This window comes from Syngnathus floridae, chromosome 4, assembly GCF_059516105.1.
Source record: "Syngnathus floridae isolate MCC-2025c chromosome 4, RoL_Sflo_1.0, whole genome shotgun sequence".
In the NCBI taxonomy this organism is placed as follows: Eukaryota; Metazoa; Chordata; class Actinopteri; order Syngnathiformes; family Syngnathidae; genus Syngnathus; species Syngnathus floridae.
In genome coordinates, this window is record NC_142416.1 from 15,783,172 (window position 1) to 15,806,774 (window position 23,603).

Below are 23,603 nucleotides of genomic sequence, written 5' to 3' on the forward strand. Positions count from 1 at the left end.
ACTATAGTGTAGCGGTTAGCGCTCTGGACTCTGAACACTGCAACGCGAGTTCGAATCTCAGTGGAAACTCAAACATTTTATCCGGGAAAAATTTGCAACATCGTTGCTTGGTGCTCCCACATGAAACCGTTTTGGCATTATCCCTATTCGCTTGTTAGGTCTTCTATGAAACCATATATCTTCCATTTCTCACAAGCCAGGGATCCATAGTGTTGTGGTTAGTGCTCTGGACTCTGAACCCAGTAGCTCGAGTTCGAATCTCTGTGACGACTCACAATTCTTATCCAGGAAATAATTTGCAATGTAGCTGCCATAAAACCATTTTGGCATTGGTCTCTCCCTATTTGCTTGTTAGGTCTTCCATGAAACCATGTATCTACCATTCCTCACAAGCCAGGGTACCATAGTGTAGCGGTTAGTGCTCTGGACTCTGAACCCAGCGACTCGAGTTCAAATCTCAGTGGGTCCTTGAACATTTTATCCTGGAAAAATTTGCAACGCTCGTGTGCTGCCCCATAAAACCATATGAGGGATAGAGTTGGGTTACAATTCGGGCTGTGGTTAGGGTTGGGGCTGGAATAAGGCTATGGTTAGGGTTGGGGCTGGGTCTAGGGTTAAGGCTATGGTTAGGGTTAGGGCTGGGCCTAGGGTTAGGGTTTAGGGTTGGGGCTAGGGTTAGAGTTGAGGCTGGAGTTAGGGTTAGGGTTAGGGTTTGGTTAGGGTTAGGGCTGGGCCTAGGGTTAGGGTTAGGGTTTAGGGTTCGGGTTGGGGCTAGGGTTAGAGTTGAGGCTGGAGTTAGGGTTAGGGTTAGGGTTTGGTTAAGGCTATGGTTAGGGTTAGGGTTAGGGTTAGGGTTTAGGGTTAGGGTTAGGGTTTAGGGTTCGGGTTGGGGCTAGGGTTAGAGTTGAGGCTGGAGTTAGGGTTAGGGTTAGGGTTTGGTTAAGGCTATGGTTAGGGTTAGGGTTAGGGTTTAGGGTTAGGGTTAGGGTTTAGGGTTCGGGTTGGGGCTAGGGTTAGAGTTGAGGCTGGAGTTAGGGTTAGGGTTAGGGTTTGGTTAAGGCTATGGTTAGGGTTAGGGTTAGGGTTAGGGTTTAGGGTTAGGGTTAGGGTTTAGGGTTCGGGTTGGGGCTAGGGTTAGAGTTGAGGCTGGAGTTAGGGTTAGGGTTAGGGTTTGGTTAAGGCTATGGTTAGGGTTAGGGTTAGGGTTTAGGGTTAGGGTTAGGGTTTAGGGTTCGGGTTGGGGCTAGGGTTAGAGTTGAGGCTGGAGTTAGGGTTAGGGTTAGGGTTTGGTTAAGGCTATGGTTAGGGTTAGGGCTGGGCCTAGGGTTAGGGTTAGGGTTAGGGTTTAGGGTTCGGGTTGGGGCTAGGGTTAGAGTTGAGGCTGGAGTTAGGGTTAGGGTTAGGGTTTGGTTAAGGCTATGGTTAGGGTTAGGGCTGGGCCTAGGGTTAGGGTTAGAGTTGGGGCTAGGTTTAGAGTTGAGGATGGAGTTAGGGTAAGGGTTAGGGTTGGGTCTAGGGTGTGGGTTAGGGTTATGGTTGGGGTTAGGGTTTAGAGTTTAGGGTTAGGGTTAGGGTTAGGGTTGGGGTTTGGGCTAGGATTGGGGCTAGTTTGCTTACCCAGTTAATATAATAATGAGTACTAGCATATACCATCCATGCTTTATGAGCCAGGTTTCCATAGTGTAGTGGTTAGTTCTCTGATCTCTGAACGCAGTGACATGAGTTCAAATCTCAGTGGAAAAATCAGACGTTTTATCCTGGAAAAACTTGCAACATAGTTCCATGGTACGCCCCCATAAAACCATTTTGGCATTGATCGCTCCCTATTCGCTTGTTAGGTATTCCATAAAACCATTTGTTACCATACCTCACAAGCCAGAGTTCCTTAGTGTAGTGGTTAGTTCTCTGGACTCTGTACCCAACGGCTCGAGTTCGAATTTCCGTGGGACCTCAAACATTTTATCTGGAAAAATTTGCAACATAGTTGCTTGGTGCTCCCTCATAAAACCATTTTGGCATTTATCTCCCTATTCGCTTGTTAGGTCTTCTATGAAATCATGTAACTTCCGTTGTCTTAAGCCAGAGATCCATAGTGTTGTGGTTATTGCTCTGGACTCTGAATAGAGCGACTCGAGTTCGAATCTCCGTGGGAAATGTGAATTCCTGTATTTAGGCTTATTTTTTCAGTTCATATGACTTCAACCAGGAGGTGTCGGTAATGTGCATTGAAGCTGGTGCCACCTCGCTGCAAAACATAACGAAGAAGAAAATGACGTAACTTCCCGTTCACGAATGAGTCGCGAATTTCATTTCCAGTTCATCGCAAGAACGGTTCAGTGAGGGAACAAATCCTGACTTTCTTGTTCGCGAACGAGTCAATCGGTGAACTGCCTTCCTTCCCGTGCATCAACGGATCAGTCAGTGAACGTGTTGCGTCTCCCTCCTGGTGTTAACTATGTAAGCCAGAATGTAGATTTACGATTTGCCAAGGAAAGAAAGAGCCACTCACTGAAACACCACTTCTTTTATGCATGTTTTCTCCAAGCTAACGGCTAACTTCATTGCATGAAGGGATGCCCCGTTATGCAAAAACGGGGAGCTTATGCTTCTCTTTGGGTAATCTTTATTTCATAACACTTAAAATAACGTGTATGCATATATACGCCTAAATATTGTTATCCAATATATCGACTGCAATTTCACATTAGATTGCTGGTTTGAAATGTACTTTTATTATTATTATTATTATTGTTATTATTATTATTTGAATAAACATTAAAACCTGTTAAAACTTGTCTGGTGTTTTATTCCTTGTTTTTATTTTTTTGGGCATGAAAACAAAAATCTGACATTTGGTTAACTGCTTTATATGACAATATGTATATGTGTTTTAGGTTGTAATTTGTGTTGGTGTCCCCCAAACTGAAATTTCACATTAGATTGCTGGTTTGAAATTTACTTTAATTATTATTATTATTTTAATAAACATTGAAACCTGTTAAAACTTGTCTGGTGTTTTATTCCTTGTTTTTATTTTTGGGGGCATGAAAAAAAAAATCTGACATTTGGTTCACTGCTTTATATGACAATATGTATATGTGTTTTACATTGTGTAATGTGTGTTGGTGTCCCCCAAAATAAAGAGCAAGTAGTCAGATACACATTCTTGACACATACAAAAAATGCATAAAGTTATTAGGTACACTAGGTACAAAATGGTGATGTACCTAATAGAGTGTCTGTGTGACGTCACAGATCAACCAGCCAATCAGGAGGTGGGGGTGAGGGCGGGTGTGGCACTTTTCACTTTCAGTTCAACTTTGGCCATGATTTTTCCCTAATGAACTGGCCTGTTATTAGGTACACTTGAAAATGGCGGTGTACCTAATGGAGTGTCCAAGTGACGTCACAGATCAAACAGCCAATCAGAAAGTGGGGGTGAGGGCGGGTGTGGCACTTTTCACTTAAACCAGGGGTGTCGCCCTCCAGTCCTCGAGGGGCCGCGTTCCAACATGTTTTCCAAGTGACCCTCGTTAAGCGCACCTGCGTGAAAAGTTTTAGCCACTTTCACGTTCAAAAGGAGCTAAAACTTTTCACGCACCTGCACTTAACGAGGGAATCACTCGGACACTCCATTAGGTACACCGCCATTTTCAAGTGTACCTAATAACAGGCCACTTTATTAGGGAAATATCATGGTCAAAGGTCACAAGTGTCAAGCTCTAGTCCTCGGGGCCGCGTTCCAATATGTTTTCCAACTTACCCTCGTTAAACACACCTGCGTGAAAAGTTTTTGGTCATTTTCAAGTTCTGCAGGAGCTAAAACTTTTCACGCAGGTGCACTTAACGAGGGAATCTTGGAAAAGATGTTGGAATGCGGCCCCGAGGACTAGAACTTGTGATTTCCCTAATAAAGTGGCCTGTTATTAGGTACACTTGAAAATGGCGGTGTACCTAATGAAGTGTCCGAGTGATTCCCTCGTTAAGTGCAGGTGCGTGAAAAGTTTTAGCTCCTTTTGAACGTGAAAGTGGCTAAAACTTTTCACGCAGGTGCGCTTAACGAGGGCATGTTGGAAAACATGTTGGAACGCGGCCCCCAAGGACTAGAGCTTGACACCTGTGACCTTTGACCATGATATTTCCCTAATAAAGTGGCCTGTTATTAGGTACACTTGAAAATGGCGGTGTACCTAATGGAGTGTCCGTGTGATTCCCTCGTTAAGTGCAGGTGCGTGAAAAGTTTTAGCTCCTTTTGAACGTGAAAGTGGCTAAAACTTTTCACGCAGGTGCGCTTAACGAGGGTCACTTGGAAAACATGTTGGAACGCGGCCCCGAGGACTAGAGCTTGATACCTGTGACCTTTGACCGATATTTCCCTAATGAAGTGGCCTATTATTAGGTACACTTGAAAATGGCGGTGTACCTAATGGAGTGTCCAAGTGACATCACAGATCAAACAGCCAATCAGAAAGTGGGGGTGAGGACGGGTGTGGCACTTTTCACTTTCCATGAAGCTTTGACCATGATTTTTGATTATTTGATTTATAAAAAAAACATGATTTTTGATTATTTTATTGATTTTTATTTTATTATATTTTATTTTCTCCAGTGCTGCAAAGGAATGTTGAAATTGAATGAGGCAGACATGATAAGCGTTCCAAGAAGAGGCCATGAACGTAGAACAACCTGCAGAGAAATGATGACTACACACAAATTCAGACAAGCATTCAAAAAGACCACAGCCAATCCTAAAACCATATGTGTGTTATTGGACATCTGGTAGATGTGAAAGTTGGTGGATTGAAAACATGTGGGAGAGGATCTTCACTTGCACCTTCATAGATTTTTTTTTTTTTTTGCTCAGAGATTAGGAATGTAAGTAGGGCAACACTGATGTTATCTTCTATGAAACATTTAATTGATTCCATCGAGTCATATTCCTTCAAGGGAATTAGATCATGTATCAGAAGGATTCACGTTGGAGTAAAATCAAACGTCAGGAGGACAAAGCAGATGCGGCGTAGATAATGACGATATCGACAATAACTGAGATATCGACGATAGGCTGTCGACATGCTGGACCAGTCACCAGTCAGTCAGTCCCAAGGAAACAAAGTACTTTTCAGTTGATTGCAATTCCTTTAGAATAGGGTGAAAATACCTTGCATTAGCATCTGACATCCTAGAGCTGATAATTGAATATGAGATTCTTTCTCTAGATTATTTCCCCTTCAAAATATAACAATTATAAATATTACAGGAGTTGTGATCTTCTAAATTCTGGGCTGGTGGGTTTAATCAAAGGAATGTGTCTTCAGTGCCAGGTATAATGCCCAAGTGGCCCACTAACTGTTCACTTTCTATTTTCCCAGCAAATGTAAAAGGCAATATCTCGCTTCATTGGGTTCTGTGTAAAAGGTAAGGGTGGATGAACACTCTGTTACATTTCTGGCAAGACATTGAGGGACGTCGTCATAAAGAAACAAAGAACTGTGGCTTTTCAGTCACTTAAATCACCATGCTTAACTGATGTATGGATTTACATAATTGTGTTTTTTTTCACGAATGGTCGCACATGTAGAACATGTTTCCTTGTCCTACAATCACCTCGTGTCTAGTGCAAGTTCCACACAAAAAAAGCACACGCGTTGGCAATTAAAAAAACATATTTTATTTTGCTTTCCTTACAGCAGTTAGCAATAGTTCAACTATAGCAAGCACAAAAATAAATACAAATTTAAATAATTTCATTCAACAGAATAGCATTTCTCATTTAATCAGGCGCGCGCAGGCATGGCTTCCTGTCTCTCAAGAACAATCACTGTTTTATTTTTTTTAATTTATAATCTCAGTGTGCATGTATTTGTGTCACGAATAAATCCGAACAGAATCATTAAAATATACTCAAGTGACTCACAAGAGCAGAGGGGAAGCCATGTTGGCGCGGCTTAGCGACAGTGTTAAACATGCGATGTGGAAACAATGACACACAAGGAAAATACTACAAGCAAGGTGCAGAAAAGATCAAAATCAAAACTTAAAAATAACAGACCTCCATGGGCAAGCTGTTAAGGAAAACCACTTTACATTTCTCATGTAAAAACAAAACCTTGCGACAAGTGTAAAGTCACAGTTTGCTCCCTGACGGATGTGAAAGCACAAGGAGGCGACTGAGGAGACGACATCCTCCCCAACAATCAATGTAGAATTAATTTACAAATGCATTTGAAACTACAGACGAGTCAAACCCGCTCCCTCTCTGTGCCCCCTTTGCTGGTCACAAGTAAATCTGGGAAATTGTTTACAGTCCAAAAAATATAATCTCAAGCACACACGCAAACACTCACACGCCTACGCACGGACTGTGACCTCAGTGCATTCATTGGTCTCTGTCAGGGCCCCCGTCACTTTTCTTTCCCTTTGTGCTGCTCCCATGAGCTTTTGGCAGTGGCGCGGAGGTCCGGCAGTGCCACGTAGTCCTTCTGGAAGCGTGAATTGGGCGTACGCTGCCGTTTCCTCTCCCCTTGCGTGGTGAAGAAGGCGTCTTGGAAACGCATGCTGGAGGCTGTGGACTGGCAATGCACGAAGTGGAAAGGAAGCTTCAATTAACCTGTCATGTCTTCAAACACAAAACATACTAAAACCTCAGAGGTCAGACTCTAACCCGTGAGAATCCATTTCTCCCAATGGAAATAACGAATGAATCATGCAATGCATTTTTTCTCACATTTTGAAACGACTCTTATTCTGCCGCAATTTAAGTGGGAAGCCGGCTGTTGTTACTATGACAACCAAGGGGGAGCTATGGGAGTGAATGATACGAACAAGTCAGCCAAGAATTTTAATTTATAATAAAAGTGTTGTTAAGAGGATTGTCCCCTGCCCCTCCCCTTTCCTATTGTGTTGCAATTTATAGTTTCCCTTACGTGACATAATACTTACAAGTCGACGCTTCACCTTTTTAGGCAGATCTTCGTCCAACGTATAGATGTCGTCTCTTTTTGCCAACACCTGAGAGCCATCCTCAAACTCCACCTGACACGCAGAGGGAAAAGGAAAAATGTGAAACTATTAGACACTGAAAAGAAATCCTTAAAGTTAACTTGAACCAAATCTCAACTTGTGCGAGCGAGTGCGTCACGGAAGCATTAGCGCATAACTAACGTTTGACGCCCAGCTGGTCTAAATAAAGCTTTAAGTGGGGGGCCGCATGAGTCGAAGCCTGGTGAATATTTCAGTGAGTTTGAATAATGCACGTCGTCACATCCTTCTCATCCTCGGCTCGCTCTTCCCATCAGCGCTCGCTAGCACGGCGGCTTTAGCGCTTTCATTTCTCGCTGCAGCGTCTGGTGTCTTTTCTCTCCCTCCAGCTATTCTCACATGGTCCTCAAGATTTCAGCGGAGTCACGATGGCTCCGATGTCGAGGGAGTTCAACTAGTTTGCTGGCACTCCCTCGACTCCATGCGAGACACAACTTTTGCATTTGCAGAGGAAATAAGAAGAGGAAGGTAAGTGTGTTAGTGGGTCATTTGTTTGCATCATACCTGGCACATGTAGGACACATTGGATCCCAAATATTTGGCGCCGTAGAAGAGCCCATCGGGCCATTTCACTTGAACGGCTTCTCCGACTTCGGGAGGACCCAAGTTGACACAATCTCTGCTCTAAAAATACAAAACACAAATAATAATCAGTCTCAGCGAGTGCATGAAAAAAGATGCAGGATCATTTTTAAAGGAAAAGTTGACCAGCATCCCTGATTTATTTTAACTTTGGACATTTCCTTGTGTATGTAGACGCCCATTTTGGACTAGTTCCTCATTAACTAAAAGCAACGGAAGATTTTTTTCCCATGAGTCCCATTTTCTTATTTTTGTAGAATCTTATATAGTTTGAAGAAGAGGTAGGCTATTTTTCCAATATGGACTTAATTAAAGACGTCCTCACCACTATGTCCTCGGGGTAGGTATCATTGGAGAAGGAGCCATCATCAAACATGACCTCGTAGAACATCTGGGAGGTGATCTCCGTGACCTTGGAGCTGTAGTAGCGCAGGTTTTTATGCTTGGAGATGACCGTCTGGCCCAGCGAGATGGACGCTTGAGACGCTCGCTGCTTCTAATAAAGCAAAAAGAAGCCATTACTGAATATATGGACAATTATAGAAACTCAGAAAGTTAAGTTCTGTACCTCTGCAAAAATCATTCTCATTTAAGGGATCAATACTAGGTTTCATTCAAATTTCAAGAATCCCAAAACAGTTCTTGTTTTCTGGATCCCAATACTTCTTTCGATTTAATGTTAACTTGAGCAGACTGTTAAATAGTTTTATGCCAACGTGACCGTCCTAAACGTTAACTTACAGCCGAAGAGTTCCGCGACTGGTGTCTATGGCAGGTGATTGACACCACATACGGCCAATCATCAGGCTCCATGACAACCCCGGCGGCATGGCCACAGGTCACGTGAAAAGAGGTGGGACACCGGCCACACGAGCACTGGATGCACGCACCTGCCTGCCGCTTCCCCGCCCAGCGCTTACGACAATAGATGCACTTCTGTGAACACACACAGACCACAGCAGGCTGTCAACGACTCACCCCGAACATCTCATTTCATCAGCCAAGTAGAAATCTGAGGCCACCTGAGTAGTTTTAAATGACATTTTCTCTGCAACTTAACAATAAAAATAGAAATCTATTCGAAAAATATAAAGAAGGTAGACAAAATCTTGTAGAGGGGTGCAAATAGTCCAAAGCTAAATCTTCAGCAGTCTTCCACTAATATTTGCACCGTGAATCATCTTTCACAATAAAAGCATGAAAATGGCAGCTATTTTGCTTTGCGTCACAAAGTCTATTTTTGTCCTCCCTAGAAAAAAAATTCATAATTCAGCAAGATTAATCATTTAAATCTCATGATGGCTAAAGACCATTGCATGTTACTGTATGTGCTGTACCAAATAGTTTTACAAATCGATTTTTTAAGGGTCAAACTTAATTGAATATGTGGACATTGTGATTTTACCAAAATCAATGAACATGGAATGTTTGCATGTAATGTTACAATCCTCTAAACCTCTCATCTGTTGCCAAAACTAATCCGATTTGCTTTTTGCCGAACAAAACTGATAAATGTTAAAACGTTCACGTTTGCCTCCAATTTGTATTTTTGTTTCATGACTTATTCAAGAAATGAAGAACACATTTCACTATTGACGGTTCTTACTACAAACCTGATTGACAGTCACAAGGAACATAACTTGTTCTTAAATTCAATTCAGTTTACAAAGTCAGGCACAGTGCTCAGTCTCCTCATTCTTATCTTAAACTCTGTCACCGACTCCTTGTGTTGCACCAAAACATCATCAACCGTGTGGTCTCTGGAATGGGCTAAACGGCTGCTTTGCATTTCATTTGAGAGTGCTCGAGAATGAGCAACAGCAAAAACAAATTAAAAGACAATAAAATGAGTCAGCTCGCGGTCGTGCCTTGAATCCCTAACGTCATTTTAAACCACAGTGTACATAAACAAATGGACGAGAAAGAGAGCCAAGCGGCAATGCTGTCCACGCAAACGTCTTGTTCCAGCGATACAATCGAAGGAAAGCCCCAAATAAGAGTAATCAGATGACATCAGCCCAAGTTACCGCAACCATTCGGCACACAAACGGGACTGATCATCATGTACATGCGCCCAAACACACTCGCACCTACTGGCCACTTTGGTGCACTAAACAGCCCATCAAGTTCCAAGCCCGTCACAGTGGCAGTTTCCACGCTCTCCCACTAAGGGGGGAAAAAATGACGACATCCTGCCATTATAGCACTAATGACTGCCTCTGTTAGCTAACGTGCATTTTCTTCACAACACCTTTTGAAGCCTAGCAGCTCTCCAGTAGACCTGGCCTTTGCCTTTCACCATCACCAGGTATTCGTAAGTTATTACATAGAGAAAGAAGATCCGCAAAGTCAGCCAAACGTGAACAAAATGTTCACCTTTATGCATTTCTCCTATTAAAACAAATCTTTGACGAATAAATCTGTCACTGGCATTGAATGAGTTAATATGGTCTCCTTTGCACATCTATTAGTGAACAGGACGACGTCGGCTCCATGCGTGCTTGCTTGATGACTACAAACTTGGCCTACATTTCCCGAAACCTTTTTCCCACACCTCCTCCATTATGGACGGCTGTGTTGGAAGCGCTGGCCAGAGCATCTCGTCTACCTATTGAAGCCAGCGTGACAAGAATGTGACTGGCATGCAACCAATGACGCGTGTGTAAGAGGGTGGATTTGTCTCTGAGCAGATGCTTATCAGTGTGAAGTAATTGTTGGAAAAACAATGTGTATGAGACCTCCGAGTTAGTGTGAGAACGTTAACATCATCAAATGTTTGAGCCTAGGCCCACTTTGCCCGTGTCCTCTCTGGGGTGTATTCGGGTGCTTGTGTTGAGCCATGCGTTAAGAACATTCCCACAGTAAATTATGGATGTGCGCCGGTGCGCTACTGTGAGTGTGTGTTGAGTTACAGTAAATTATGAATGCGGTGGGGTGCTCGAGGGGCAACGGGTCCAGTGCTGGCCTCCAAACACATGGAGGGTTTAGAATGAACAGACTAAACAATCGAAAGGTATGACATCCATAATTTTTGAAAATTTAATGAAACAATATGACCAGACTTGGATTTAGAAGAATTGCTTCATGGTCATGTTTGCCGTGGCATTTGTGGTCAAAACGGGACCTTGGCATTTGCACAAGCATTAACATTACACTCCCTTTGTTATTGTTTTTTCATTTTATCATGGTCTAACCGCTGTATAGTATGTCAGAAGATTTAGTTATTTTTTCCTTCTAGTATTAGTCACATAGTGGCGTGTGAACACTGCTAGCATCAGCGCTAACAGAGTTCTCTTGCATACGCTTGGGCACACTATTAGCCACCACCAAAAATGATCAGACAATGCGTAATTAATTTGACGATTGAAGGCCTGAATAAATAAATTTAATTTAAATTCATTTAATTTAAATTAAATGTCTTCACTGCTATATCTTTAAGTCATTCACAGTACAATAAAATAACAACATACAGTAGTATAAATGCACATTTGTCATTTTGTGTGATTATTGAATGCAAATTCCAACATGAACAGAGATGTGGAAAGCACTTCTTTCTGTTTCTCTATCATTATACAAATCTACTTGCAACCTTAAGCTGGTCTTTATATCCGATACTTCCTTTCGAGACTCTAATTCAAGCTGAAATGAGCAGGCAAGGTTCAGCGCGGTTATCCACTTGAACAGAGGAAGGGACCTCATCACTTCGTTTCTTTGTGTTGAGCTATCGTGCCGCCCGGAGCACAAGGCTAACTACGGTGGCAACATGTCAAGTCTGCTGAGACACACTGCGGCGCTCTCATTAAGCAAACACACACACATACACACACACACACACACACACGCAGCAGATGCAAGCACAGTCCAAACACACTTACGGACATTTGCACTAACACGAGCCCCCGCTCGCACCCACCGGTGGTTAATTATCTCACTTTGATTGCGGGCATGTTCGTCTCACGTTGTTAATTGGAGCTGTGAACACTTCATTAATTAGACCGAGCCTGTCCTTAAGGACCTGGGGAATTCCAGCGCTCCCTGTGTGTGTACGTGAGCTCCTCACCAGTTTGTATCGCTGTATGGGGATCCGGCTGGTGTCAATGGGACCCCGCTTGACTTCGTTGATGAACCTCGCCTCCGGCAGTGCGACTGCACACATGATGTGGGCCCACCTACACGTGACACAAACAAATTAATACACTTATTGTGTGCGTGCTTTGGAGATGGGAGACGCTGAGCTAATCGCAGAACCAAAGCTTGTCTCACTTGTCATTTTGGGTTTTCTTCAGTGCCCCGCCTCTGAGGTTACACAAACAGCATTCCTGAGGAAATATTAAGAGAGAGACGAGAGAGCAAAAGAAGGTTTTAACTGGGCTGCTTTCATGTGTGGCTCTGAGTCTGGTTTGTGGAAAATCATTTCATGCTGAAAGGGATTCACTTCCAAAAGGTTTAAAGAGTTAGCTTCTTTTCTTCTGCTCATATCAAAAAGGTGCACCCACGGTGATTTGAGGCTTATTTTGTCGGGTAACACACAGAATAAACAACTTGTGACATCTTTGTGAAAGGAAAGGTGAGAGTTATATCTTGAGGGTTTAGAAATCTCGATTGAAATACTCGGGAAAAAGCATCTGGGTCAAGTACTGTTGTTAAAAACACTTACCGCTGCGATGATGCCTTCCGCGCAGCGATCGCAGGACCAAAGGTCGCCGGCGTCGTCTGCTGCAACGCCGTAGCAACCTAATGGAAGTTGGAATTATTCACTTTAGCTTCAAAATATACAAACCGTGTGACATTCACTTCGTCAATGTTCCTTTGAAAGGTCATTCAGCTATTAATAAATACTTACAAGGGATTTCCCGTAAGACTCCTCAATTTGCACGTGGTTAAGGACAAACAATGTCATGCCACAAAGTTGAGAGTAATGCTCCCAGACAGCTAAGTTCTCTCAAATGTTTTGAAATTCTCTTTTTCTTTTTGCTCCTGACTAACTTGCTTTTCAGTTTTAAAGTGGAAAATAGGGGGGGTATCCACTTTAAAGTGTGAGTCTTTTACAGAGAACTAAACACTTGATAGAGAATAGGAAATCGTTCGCCAGACACATTGACAGAAGAAAATAAGACATTGTTTCCTGAGACTTTGAACAGGGGAACTGCGGATCGATGGTATTTAATTGAGAGAATGTTAGCGCAGCTACAATATGGGGTCACTTTACCTTAAAAACAACAGCTTTGTGTTCATTGGGATGCTAAATCGATTATGCAATCGTACACTTCTCTGCTTGTTATCTATCCAAAGATGAGTGTGTTAATATAATATAGTTTCACATTAACTTTTTGCATTTTTGTGACGTGAAACTATCTGTGTGGTTTGACACACCACTTTTGACATTTATTTTGTTTATTTAAGGGTTTCCACTGTTAAGTTATGATTATGGGAATGTTAGCCATTTTAGACTAAAAAGAAAACAAAAGAAAACAAGACAAAAGTAGTAGAGAAGCAGAATCTTTGAATCCAACTGGTTCGCTGCCGTCAACAGAATTAGTAACATCTGATTATAAATCGCACTACCAGGCAATCTATGAAAATAAAAGTGTGACTGAAAAATTCTATATTTTGTAAATAAATGGAGAAAAATAGGACAACATAGAATTGCCTATATCAGGATATAAACTATCCATATTGCACAGCTCCAGTGACAGGAATAGATTCACGCAACTTAGTTTATTTATTATGGGCACTATTCTTTGAAAAATTAAGCGAGGTTAACACCAGTGTCCCAAAATAGATATCATTATCAAACACTAAAGAGACACAAGAAGGTTCGGCCAGATGGATAAAATAAAAATGTATGCGAACAACAATGTATGGCTATGAAAAAAAAAAATGCTCTTATATATATTTGTGATTTACATATCAGGGCGCTTTGCGTGACAAGACAAGCGACCCCACGCCGCCATGTCTCCCAACCCCAAACTCCTCGCCGCAGCATGTATATGTAACCCATATGGCATGGCTGACTGCCACGACAAAATCATAAACAATATGAAAGTGGCCATTTTGTGTCAATCTTGTTTTCTTGAGTTTTGATCTACGTCCTTGGTTACAAATGTGTCATGAAACAAAATAAGTGTTGGTGGTCTAAATCCAAGCAAATTGGATTCTATTCAAAGCAAGCAGTTGGTTAAAATTCAACCACCAAAGAGGATTTGGACATTCAATCTATGGGGGAGGATTTTTATTTATAATAAAGTTTGTGTATGACTGTACGCCTTTGTTCTTCCCCTCGGCTATCCATCACCAAACCACGCATAACGTCCTGTCTCACCTCTCTTTCCTTCCCGGAGATCGAGTAACAACAGAGAGCGAAAGATGCTTCAACCCGTCCTTAGCGATCCTCTTGAAAGCAAACTTGTGGCTTTGTCATCAGTGTCAAATGACACAGGCTTCAGTCCCACACTCTAACCGCGGGCATGTGGAGCAACTTAACATGTGTCGAATACACAGTGGTTAGCTGCACACCGACATACCGCATAAGTAACACCTACACCCTCCAGGAGAGAACATGAAGGGATCAACACGGGAGGAATCGAAAGCGACTTAAGGATAAGCGATGTCATTTTTGAGGTGAGGGGGATTCTAAGCTGAAGATTTAAAAGTGTATGTTTGCCCAAATCAGGGCTTGAGATTTTGGAAAAAAAAATTGTGCAAATTTTTGCAGATAAGTGCATGAATGAAGGATTTGTGTCTTGCGTCTACATTTCGACCTTTGGGGATCTCCCACAGTGTTTAGTTGAGACTTTAGAGTGGCCTCCATCCCAACAGGATAACATACTTGCGTGTACTTGAAGGCAGCATCCTTGACAGGAAAGCAGAGGGGAGGTGCCGTCATCTTGCAGCAGAGGATTGGTGGGAGTTGGAGGGCAGTTTTGCTCACGGAAGGAAAAGCAGATTTCCGGTATCAGGGGCTTGGATTTTCTCGGACCCCGGTAACAAAGCGCAGGATCCTCCTTGGAAGTTGAAGACGTCGATGTGTCTTCTGCTGTTTTGGGGCTACTCTCCTCTGCTTTGTCTTCTCCCTAGAATAGGAAATCAGATTGTTAGATTTTTTTTTTAGAGTGGTGGCTGATGAAATATCATCCCTCCCTTCTTACAATAAAAGTTTTAGCAGATGGCAACTAATGTAAAATGATTCTTCAATGAGATAATTGCAAGCTCAAAACAATGTGATTATCGTCACTGTTGTGATGACGAGGATGCAAATTATGATTCATACAGCTGCCATATACTATCAGAATAAATCATAAAATGCATTAATTCCACATCAACAAAGACTTGCTAGGAAAAAAAAACATTTTATGCCAAAGTACCATGAAATGTTTTTGTAACTGCCTATTGAATACTATTAAACAGTTTCACATGGGCGCCAGTAAGCTGTGTGGTGATAATTACTAAGATACACAAAATAAAAAATTCAAAATCCACTCAAGCCTTTAAAAAATGGCTAAAATCCATTGAAAGTCCACCTTAATGTATAAAATAAAATTCCCTCTGGAGTTTTGGGGGGGGGACCATTTAGTCTCACACAAAGTGATCTAAGCGTATTGATTTCACTTTTATCAGCTAGAGTAACCAGAGGTCAGAGAACAGCTATATTTGAGGTGTGTTAATGCATACTGACCATTTTGCAATCAATGCACATGACAATAAGAGGACATATTTTAGGTACCTGATAGTAGGGCATGAAGAGTGTGCATACAGCACAATACGGCTCCATGGTGGCGGCACGAGCGTTGTATTCCCTCTCGCTTGTGAAGCAGCTCTTCCTGTTTTGCCACAGGTAGATCAGCGGCCTGGCCCATGTTTCAATCTCAGACTCGTCCTCATCTGCGAGGATTGCGTCAGGGGGTTCGAGATCTGGACATACGGACACTGAGTGAGTATTTATTTGGTTTCAGCTTGTGACTTATTAAAGAAAAAAACAGTTTTGCTGCTAAGTCACAGGTAATCCATCATTTGTGCTGACAAATCTTTCCATACGTGATCCTGTATGAGAAAGAAAATGACAAACAGCTTCCAGTGCCATCATAAAACAGGCTTGTCAGTTGTGGTTTCATGGTAAGAATATTGCGCAGCGGGGATAAACAGCGGAGACGGCGGCTAAATGATTGATCCTTCAACGCTAACATGGAGATGAGGGATGCGATTTTGTGCGCACGTGTGTATCTACAGTTGATCATCCAGAGCCCCCTCGGCTTCCAAACCATGAAAACAAATGGAATATATATCACAAGGGTATTTTATGATAATAGAACATCGAGGTAAATCCTTTTTTTGCTTAATGCACACATTGACGTCAGAGGGATCATTTGGGGAGACATAAAAGGTGAAAAATGGGGAGAGGCGAGCGGGGAAATGGTTCAGTGGTTGTAAAAAGCAACACAAATGCTCCCTGGCATTACTTTGATTTCTTGTTTGTCGCATTAAGACAAAAGTCTGTTCGCAACTTAGTGAGGTAATTTTCTTGATGGCCTCACTACCTAAACAAAGGAAATGGTACGCTATTATATTGCTGATGTTGAATAATCATTTTTGGCCATCAAATCCAATCCAACTTGTCTTTTGAACCAAAGACGGCAAATGATGATGACTTTCTGGCTCGCTACCACCTGCTTTGCAACATAAAACCACACATTAAGAATGAGACATGTCTGCCTCTTTTCAAAGCAAAACCTCAACAGAAGGCCTCAATGAACTTTTAAGTGTGTGCGTACTGACCATCATCACTGGCGGCCTGATGTTTGACCGCAGTGGGTACAGCCCTGGCCGTGGGTTTCCTGAGTGGGTGACGCCAGCTCTTAGTGGTCCTCTTGACTGCCAGAGCAGGGTACTGGCATGAACAAGGAGGAGGATGCTCATCAGTAGACGTACACATTATACGGGAGAGGACTGTTTGACAAAAACACTCACAGCGCAAACCTCGCCTGGTTCCAAGCCTGATTCATCACACTCGTAGTCACTGAGATCACTTTCCTCCTCGTCGGATGAGTCACTGCTGCTCTCGTCGTTGGCGCTGCTTTGCTGCTCTTCATCCTCATCAGACTCGTCTTCCTCCATATCAGACATCTCAGCTTGCTCACCGTCTCCCATCACCAAAGGTAGAACAGCACCTCCGGAGGACCGTCTTTCTAACTCCCCGTCGGATTCCCTTTCATCGCCACGTGACTCCACAATCTCAGCGGCAGTGACTGAAAGGAGCGAGGTGGGCTCGAGCTGAGCCCAAGTAAGAGGTCCGGAGTCCCCCTCTTGGCTCTCACGTAATTCTTCTTCAGGATCCTGCAGATGTGTGACCTCTTTGCACTGGGGTTCGGTCCACACGGTGTACGAGATGGGGTCATGGGTGAAGTCGCAAGAAGGTTCTGGCTGGATGAGCACAGCGGGGCCCTGTGAGTTAAAGTTCCTCCAAATGCTGCTGGAGTCATACGGAGGCTCGGCGTGTGGGCTTTGGGGTGTACACGGTAAATGAGAGTGAAGTTCTAATTCGGAGTAATGGTGCTTGGGGATAGAAGGGGATGAGGGATTATGAGATGAGGTAGCAGACCCAAGCAGGCCAACACTGCTTTGACTCAATGGCAAATCTGTTTGATCTTGATGTTTGGAGTTATCAATCGTTGCTAACTCGGCTAAGATGGAATGCTGCTCTATTAAAGGTGCAACGCTCTGAGCTAGCTGGTAGGAGGCCTCATTCTCTTCAAAGTTTCCCATCTGCTTTTCGGCATCTACATCAGACATTAAAACACCTTCCTGAACACAATCGGATGTTTTGTCTCTGTCATCGCCAGCTAGATGAGTCACATCCGTTTCTAACCTTGGAATTTCTGAAATATGAATATTGTTTGAAGACGGTAAATGCCAATCGTGGATTTGTTCTGGATGGGAACTTTCGTTGGGAATACTTGAGTCAGTCTCTTCCTGTTCGAGTATACGCGAGGGTGGAGAAGCTCCTGGCATCTCCCGCTGGAGCACAGGTGCAAACTGGTGAGAGTACGTGCAAGATTTGGAGGTGGCGGGAAGCCCATCGTCAGCTGGGGTAAGGGAGGGCATCTCTTGGGTCAGTACGGGCGGTAAAGAACAGATTGCAAATGTGTCTGCTGGCTCTGGAGTGAGGTGCGGCATATCCACTGCGCTGCTTTGTAGCAACGGGAGGAAAACACTTTGCTCACAACTGCTGTTTTCCAACACGCAGTCACGGCTTGGCGAGGCGGGAGGGGCACTTGATGTGCAACTAGCTCCCTCTGCTGGCTTGGCTTCCGCATCATAATCTCCCTCTGTAGTGCATTGTGACTCATTGTGTATTTGGTCAAAAGTGATTGTTAAGTCTGGTTCGGCGCTCGTGTTTGCACAAATTCCAGATGCTTTGTTCATGCTGCTGTTAGTGTTTGGTTCTGGGAGGCTTGGCGTGTTTTCTGTACTCGATACGTTTGTTGTCTGAGCGTCGGAATCAAGAGGACATGAGCCCATCGCTGTTTCAGTGGAGGTGCTTGTTGTGTGGAAAGGGGGGGTGAGTGTAGCAGTCTCCATGGGAGGGTCCCTGGGAGAACAGTCCTGAGAATTTAAGAGGTCTTGAGGTTCAGAGGGGCAACAAGCTGAAGTGTTCATTCCCAGATGTGTTTGAGATGGCTCAGATAAATCTCTGAGTCCTTCAGAAGTCCTATCATTGATCTCAGCCCTTGAGAAGTCTTCTGGGTCACTATGAGTGTCAGTTTCTGTCTTCAAATCCTGGTTTGATGAGGAGGCCGGCGACGGACTGGAACAGGACTGAGAGTTTTGGAGCTCCGTGTTAGACAAACCCAAAGTGTTGCCCTCGACTCGGTTGACCTTGACCACGCACATCTGCCTGCAGCGACCTGTAGACGCAGAGTAGGTTGCACAAAATTCATCTGCAATAAATGTCAACAGACACATTTTATCTATATAAACAGAAAATAAAACCCAAATGTAAAAACATACAAGAAAGTCCTACCAGAAAGCTGAAGAGAGTTCTGGCTTTGTCTCGTCTCTCTTCTTCCGTGTTTCTCCTGCTCTTGCTCCTCTTCTGCCTTTATTGATTTGCAAGGCGTTTCTTGGACAGACCGTCGCATTTTGGGTCCAGGCGGACCGCACAGGCCTTTCCTCCTGCTGCTGCACAGAGAACTGCCATGCAGACCAACAGGCTCCTCTGTGGGTCGGAGACGTTTTAAACGCATCCGAGAGTGGCTGCCACTGTATGAGCAATGAAAACAACATTTAAGAGGTGTAAAAAAAACAGCATCAGACAAATACCACAAGTGGAAAAAGGGAAGAATACCTTTTATTGGAGGATTTCATCTTGCAGCGCCGCTGCAACCAGCTTTGCAATTCGGGTGTTGTACTGGGAGTGGCCAGTGTGTGGTCGATGGGCGAAGAATCTTTGCCCAGCATCCAGTTGGCATAGCGGTCAGGCTGGAACCTCTTTACAAAAGGCTCCATGGATATTTTGACCATATCCTTACTGCAAGTACACTAGAAATGGGGAAAGAAAGGACAAATATGTTCATTTATTTTTAAAAACTCCATTTCACTTAACATAGGCTGATAATTTCATTTTACAACACTTAGGGTGTAAAAGAAAAAATACAAAAAAAGTCGATCAGTGAATTACAACTCCTGCAGTTTCATGACAATCAGCTGATTTGATACCTGTGTGGCGTTTTTGCCGTATTCGATCCATCGTATGGTTGCAAAGTTGGTCGACTCGGCACAATTGAAACCGTGATTGAAGCCAGCATGATAGCCATAAGGGAAGGTGATCATGAACTCTCCAGCCTCCTGCGTAATCTGAAAGTTTGCATTTGAGAGAGGGAAAAGGTAAAAGGACTTTAAGAAAACACTGCTGTCTTTGTGATGACAAGTGAAAGGAAATTAGAAATCCACAGGTATGAAAAGTTGAATAAAAAGTAATTTTCACCTTGTCAAAGGGAATGCCATACTTCTTCAGCACAAAAGGGGAGATTAGTGTCATTTTGTGACGGAGAAACGCCTCACATCCCTTGAAGCTGTTAGGAAAGAAACCTGATAAAACACACACACACACGAAATTAAAAGACTGTGACAAATCACAGAATCACAAATCTGAGAATCACAGCTACTTGAAGAAAAAAAAAAATTAACTTCAAACAATGGGGGGAAGAAAATGACCCAAAATGCATGCATTGTAATTCAAACACGAGTTTTTTTTCTTCCATGGTTTAAACGCAATGACACCATTATTCAATCTTCACTTGATTACTTCAAACACTAAGGTGACCTCAAATGAAACTGTACCTGTAGCCAAACGTTCCAGTCTCTTGCCATGCTCAGGGGGGATGGCATACCTATCAGGCAAAAGACAGATGGGGAATTAATTACTTGTGACTTTCCAAACACTCTCAATATTGAGTCATTTTTAGAGCCTGTGTGTGGGGTACAAGTGGGACAAAGAGGGATCGCTAATTCAAGACTGCCATCTAGTGGAAAGTAAATAAAAATCAATAAGAAGAAAATGTGGAATTCACACAGGAAACTTAGGAAGGACATGATAGGTGGGGATAGTTAAAGGGGCTCTAGTCAGGCATGCATCTTTGAGCTGCCTTCATCCTGGGATAAAAAAAATCTTCTTCAACCACTGCTTCGATAATGAATGAATCTGCTAAGTAGTCTTACAAGACACGAGAGAAATGTTTGTTGTGATTTTACCTACTTTCCTCCATGCACAAGTCCAAATCTTTACGCTGTATACAAACCTTCCGACACACATTGACTCAATGTTTCTGCCTAAGCAAAGAGCAGCGGCCTGATCAATAGTTATTTATCACATTGCATCAACCTAATCTAAGCAGCATTGGCCGTTCTAGTTTGATGAGTGGCTCTATTTGACTGTAATGGCCTAATTTTATTTACTTGACAGAATTAAGCAAGCATTTGCTGTGTTCGAATAATTGCTCTGAAAGATCAATAGTTAAAAAAACGAGCACTGTGGCTACCCCGAGGCTAAGTAAGTGGTTCTGAGATTGAAGCGGGGTACACGTTGTTGTGACGGTTGGAATCGTGTTTCTTTGGTTGTAAAATTTGTGGTATCGTTGAGCTTGATGGCATTTTGCTGTATAAAGTGTTTTTTGTCCATCCACCCCACATAAAGCACACACTAACCAGGACTTGGGCTCTCCAAAGTGGAGGTAGTTGATGCTGTACAGGTCCATATCTTCGGTGTGCCAGGAGAACGTTGTTTTCCACATGCCAAAGTAGAGATATGGAGTGTTGACACCCTGGATGGACACACCACAGTCCTCCTCGATGACATCCAAGATTGAGTTCAGGTGGCCAATGTTCCATTCTTCCACATCCTAAAAGATTAAGACACAGTGATTTTAGATTCAAAGTTGATGGTCAAAGTTATGGTTTCAAGAATCTAAATCGTCACATACTAGCTCACAACTTGCAAGTAAAAGCAAAATACAAACTGATAACATTTATAAATCTTGGCAACACCAATTATTCTACTACTTTCATGATTAGATGGGCTATGGTAGTATTTTGTGGCTATTTAGGGTGTCTCAGAAACAAAACACAGAAGAACATAAACAGCAAGGGATTAAAACCATCACTGCATTTCCATCTCTAAATCATTCGGCCTACCTCATCATAGAGGCTGCCGCCGACATCAGCACCATATATGGGCGAAACGAACGTCAGGTTCTTCCAGTACTTCCGCTCGAGATCTTCATAGTTCAGGTAACGAGGCGTACAGTACCTATGGGGAAAAACAACAAATTTAGAACACGATGATCATCCTTCACCTCTGACAGAAGGATGATAAGATTGTCAGGATACTCACATGTCGCTGTTAGCTAGTCGCCTGAACTCCTGCACACTGAGAGGCTTCTTCTGAATGTTGTACTGAGTGAAAAGGCCTGACTGGCCAGCCACCATCTGCTGAATGGGTGCGTCGATCATCAAATCATCGATGTCATCATAGGTACGACGAGGCTTCCAGCCTTTAGGAGGAATCACCTGGAGAGAAAAAAAGAGAAATGATAGACTGTTGCTTTTGGGGAAAATGGTAGGAAATGGGGAGGTCTTCATACCTTGGCCAGACCTGCGCGCTGGGCACCCTGAGACTCCATATAAACTAGGTACTTGTTGAAGTCCTTGAATTCCTCCATTGTGGGCCTGAAGGTCATAATTTTGCAAGTGGGGTTTGCAGGGGTACACACCTCTGCTCCCGCCATGATGTCGCCTCATCAGATGCAAGCTGGGGGGAAAAATGAATAATAAAAACAGGACAGGTGGAATACTCCAAAAGTTCACACTGTCTTTTTTTAAAAGATTTTTTTTCACGATTGTTCTGGTATTTATGTTCTTTTATATTCTTTTTATAGGTAGAGGAACATAGAAAATTCTGAAATTCATTGATTAGTGTTATCGCTGTGTTTTTACTTAACAAATGACAAATTAAGATCTTGAATCTTCTCTTTAGTTAGGATTTTAAAACTGGCTGTGCAATAAATGTGTAAAGATGGTGAGCGTTTGAACCTAGAAAAAAAATATATTTTAATCTATAACTGGCTTTGACTTTGACTTTAATACCCGGGCGATCGTTGTGATATTCTCAGATACATGGTAAGCCTTCACATGATAGGGTACATATGCAAGTTCACCACTAGATGGCAGTAGAGCTCCATACAAAGTGGATTGATGCCTCAAATCCTTTTATGATGCCAAACGGGACCCTTTTGGATCTGTCCCATCCGCCCACCCCACTCCCAAAAGTGATTGGAATTCCACTATAAACAAAGAAACAAGACGTTTACTACTTTTGTGGGGATTTTAGACAAACAGACACTCGGGTCGCTTTATAATGGATTCAGACGTGCTTATGTAACATCTTCAAGACGAATCGAACGATCGCTCTCGAATACGATTAACTGTTGCTACATGTTGTTTACATTACACGCCATTGTCCGGCTCGTAACGTTTTGTCCTTAAAGCGTGCATCACATCAGTCGACACATCGATAATAATGAGAAAATGTGTTAACATCATGGCACGTAACTAAATAACATTTCTAAATAAGGGTCACTATTTACCGACAACCAAGTTTATCCGACACGGTTCATCTTTGTTGTCTGCTCGGCTAGCTGACTATGCTACGTTTTGTTTTGATTCCTAGCAATGGCTTAGCAAAATAGCCCAGCTCGCTAGCTCATAAAATAACTCTTGAGCTTCATTATAAAACAAGCGTTTACTGGCAAAGACACAGCAGGACTGGCATGGATATAAAAAATAAAATAAAACAGCCAAATACAAGCCAGCCGCTCGCTTTGCTAACTTGTGAATGCGCACAGCCGAGTGGGGGTTTAAATGTCCCACCAAGGTGGCTACACACACAGGCCCACAACTACTACTCTGTAAGACTGTGCGAAATGCTGGTATTTCTATTTATATTCACGTAACATAAACAATATTGCAATAATTGCCAAAGTTGTCTGGTCCACAAATAAACAAAAGAGGACTCACGGTGCGAGAGGACCACTGGCATTAATGGGCATGCCAACTTTTATCTAGCTAGCGAGGCTAACTGTTAGCTGTTTGGAGCAAATGAGTCACGAAACGCACAAAGCCTGCGGAAATTGAGATACTTGAGATACGGGGCGATCATCTGCAAGGCCGATCATGGGATGATAAGAATGTGCATTACCTTGATTTCGAAAAAAGCGAGCCGCGATGTTGTTATCTGCTTCCTTGTTCGGCCCAGCTGATTCACATGACAACTGCTCCTGCTGCTCGGAGCCGCTCGTGCACAGCATTTCGGCGTTATTACGTCGACGACCGTCGACAAAAGTAGAAGCCTCTCGGGAGCGCGCACACAAGATGAGACCTCTTTGAAGTTATGATGTGGCATATTTAACTGCATTGCAATTTTCATAGTT

General features: G+C 43.0%; 1 protein-coding gene across 3 annotated transcripts; it reads right to left on the reverse strand.

Moving 5' to 3' along the window:
* Positions 1 to 5,648: 5,648 nt before the first annotated feature.
* kdm4c (lysine (K)-specific demethylase 4C) lies at positions 5,649 to 23,524 on the reverse strand. Of its 3 annotated transcripts, none has more exons than XM_088373087.1 (22): positions 23,372 to 23,524; positions 21,759 to 21,925; positions 21,509 to 21,684; positions 21,310 to 21,424; positions 20,824 to 21,017; positions 19,960 to 20,009; positions 19,604 to 19,707; positions 19,336 to 19,473; positions 18,965 to 19,158; positions 18,641 to 18,879; positions 16,588 to 18,524; positions 16,396 to 16,507; positions 15,347 to 15,534; positions 14,453 to 14,696; positions 12,281 to 12,357; positions 11,887 to 11,942; positions 11,684 to 11,792; positions 8,365 to 8,559; positions 7,949 to 8,119; positions 7,546 to 7,665; positions 6,958 to 7,035; positions 5,649 to 6,572 (listed from the first exon to the last, which is right to left on the reverse strand). In XM_088373087.1, the coding sequence occupies exons 2-22, from the start codon at positions 21,900 to 21,902 to the stop codon at positions 6,405 to 6,407; spliced, it is 4,809 nt and encodes a 1,602-aa protein (XP_088229213.1). In that variant the 5' UTR covers positions 21,903 to 21,925; positions 23,372 to 23,524; the 3' UTR covers positions 5,649 to 6,404. The 3 variants fall into 3 exon arrangements, with proteins under 3 accessions (XP_088229213.1, XP_088229212.1, XP_088229215.1); XM_088373086.1 differs by having other exon boundaries at positions 6,943 to 7,035; XM_088373089.1 differs by lacking the exon at positions 8,365 to 8,559 and having other exon boundaries at positions 6,943 to 7,035.
* Positions 23,525 to 23,603: the final 79 nt, after the last annotated feature.

Bases quoted from the DNA above. Each gene is read 5' to 3' on its own strand.
- kdm4c (XM_088373086.1), bottom strand. From the start codon at position 21,902: ATGGCGGGAGCAGAGGTGTGTACCCCTGCAAACCCCACTTGCAAAATT. The intron at 8,560-11,683 runs GTGAGGAGCTCA...GTGTGTTCACAG, and splicing joins CCATACAGCGATACAAACTG to AAGTGCATCTATTGTCGTAA. The intron at 8,120-8,364 runs GTAAGTTAACGT...TTGCTTTATTAG, and splicing joins AGTCGCGGAACTCTTCGGCT to AAGCAGCGAGCGTCTCAAGC.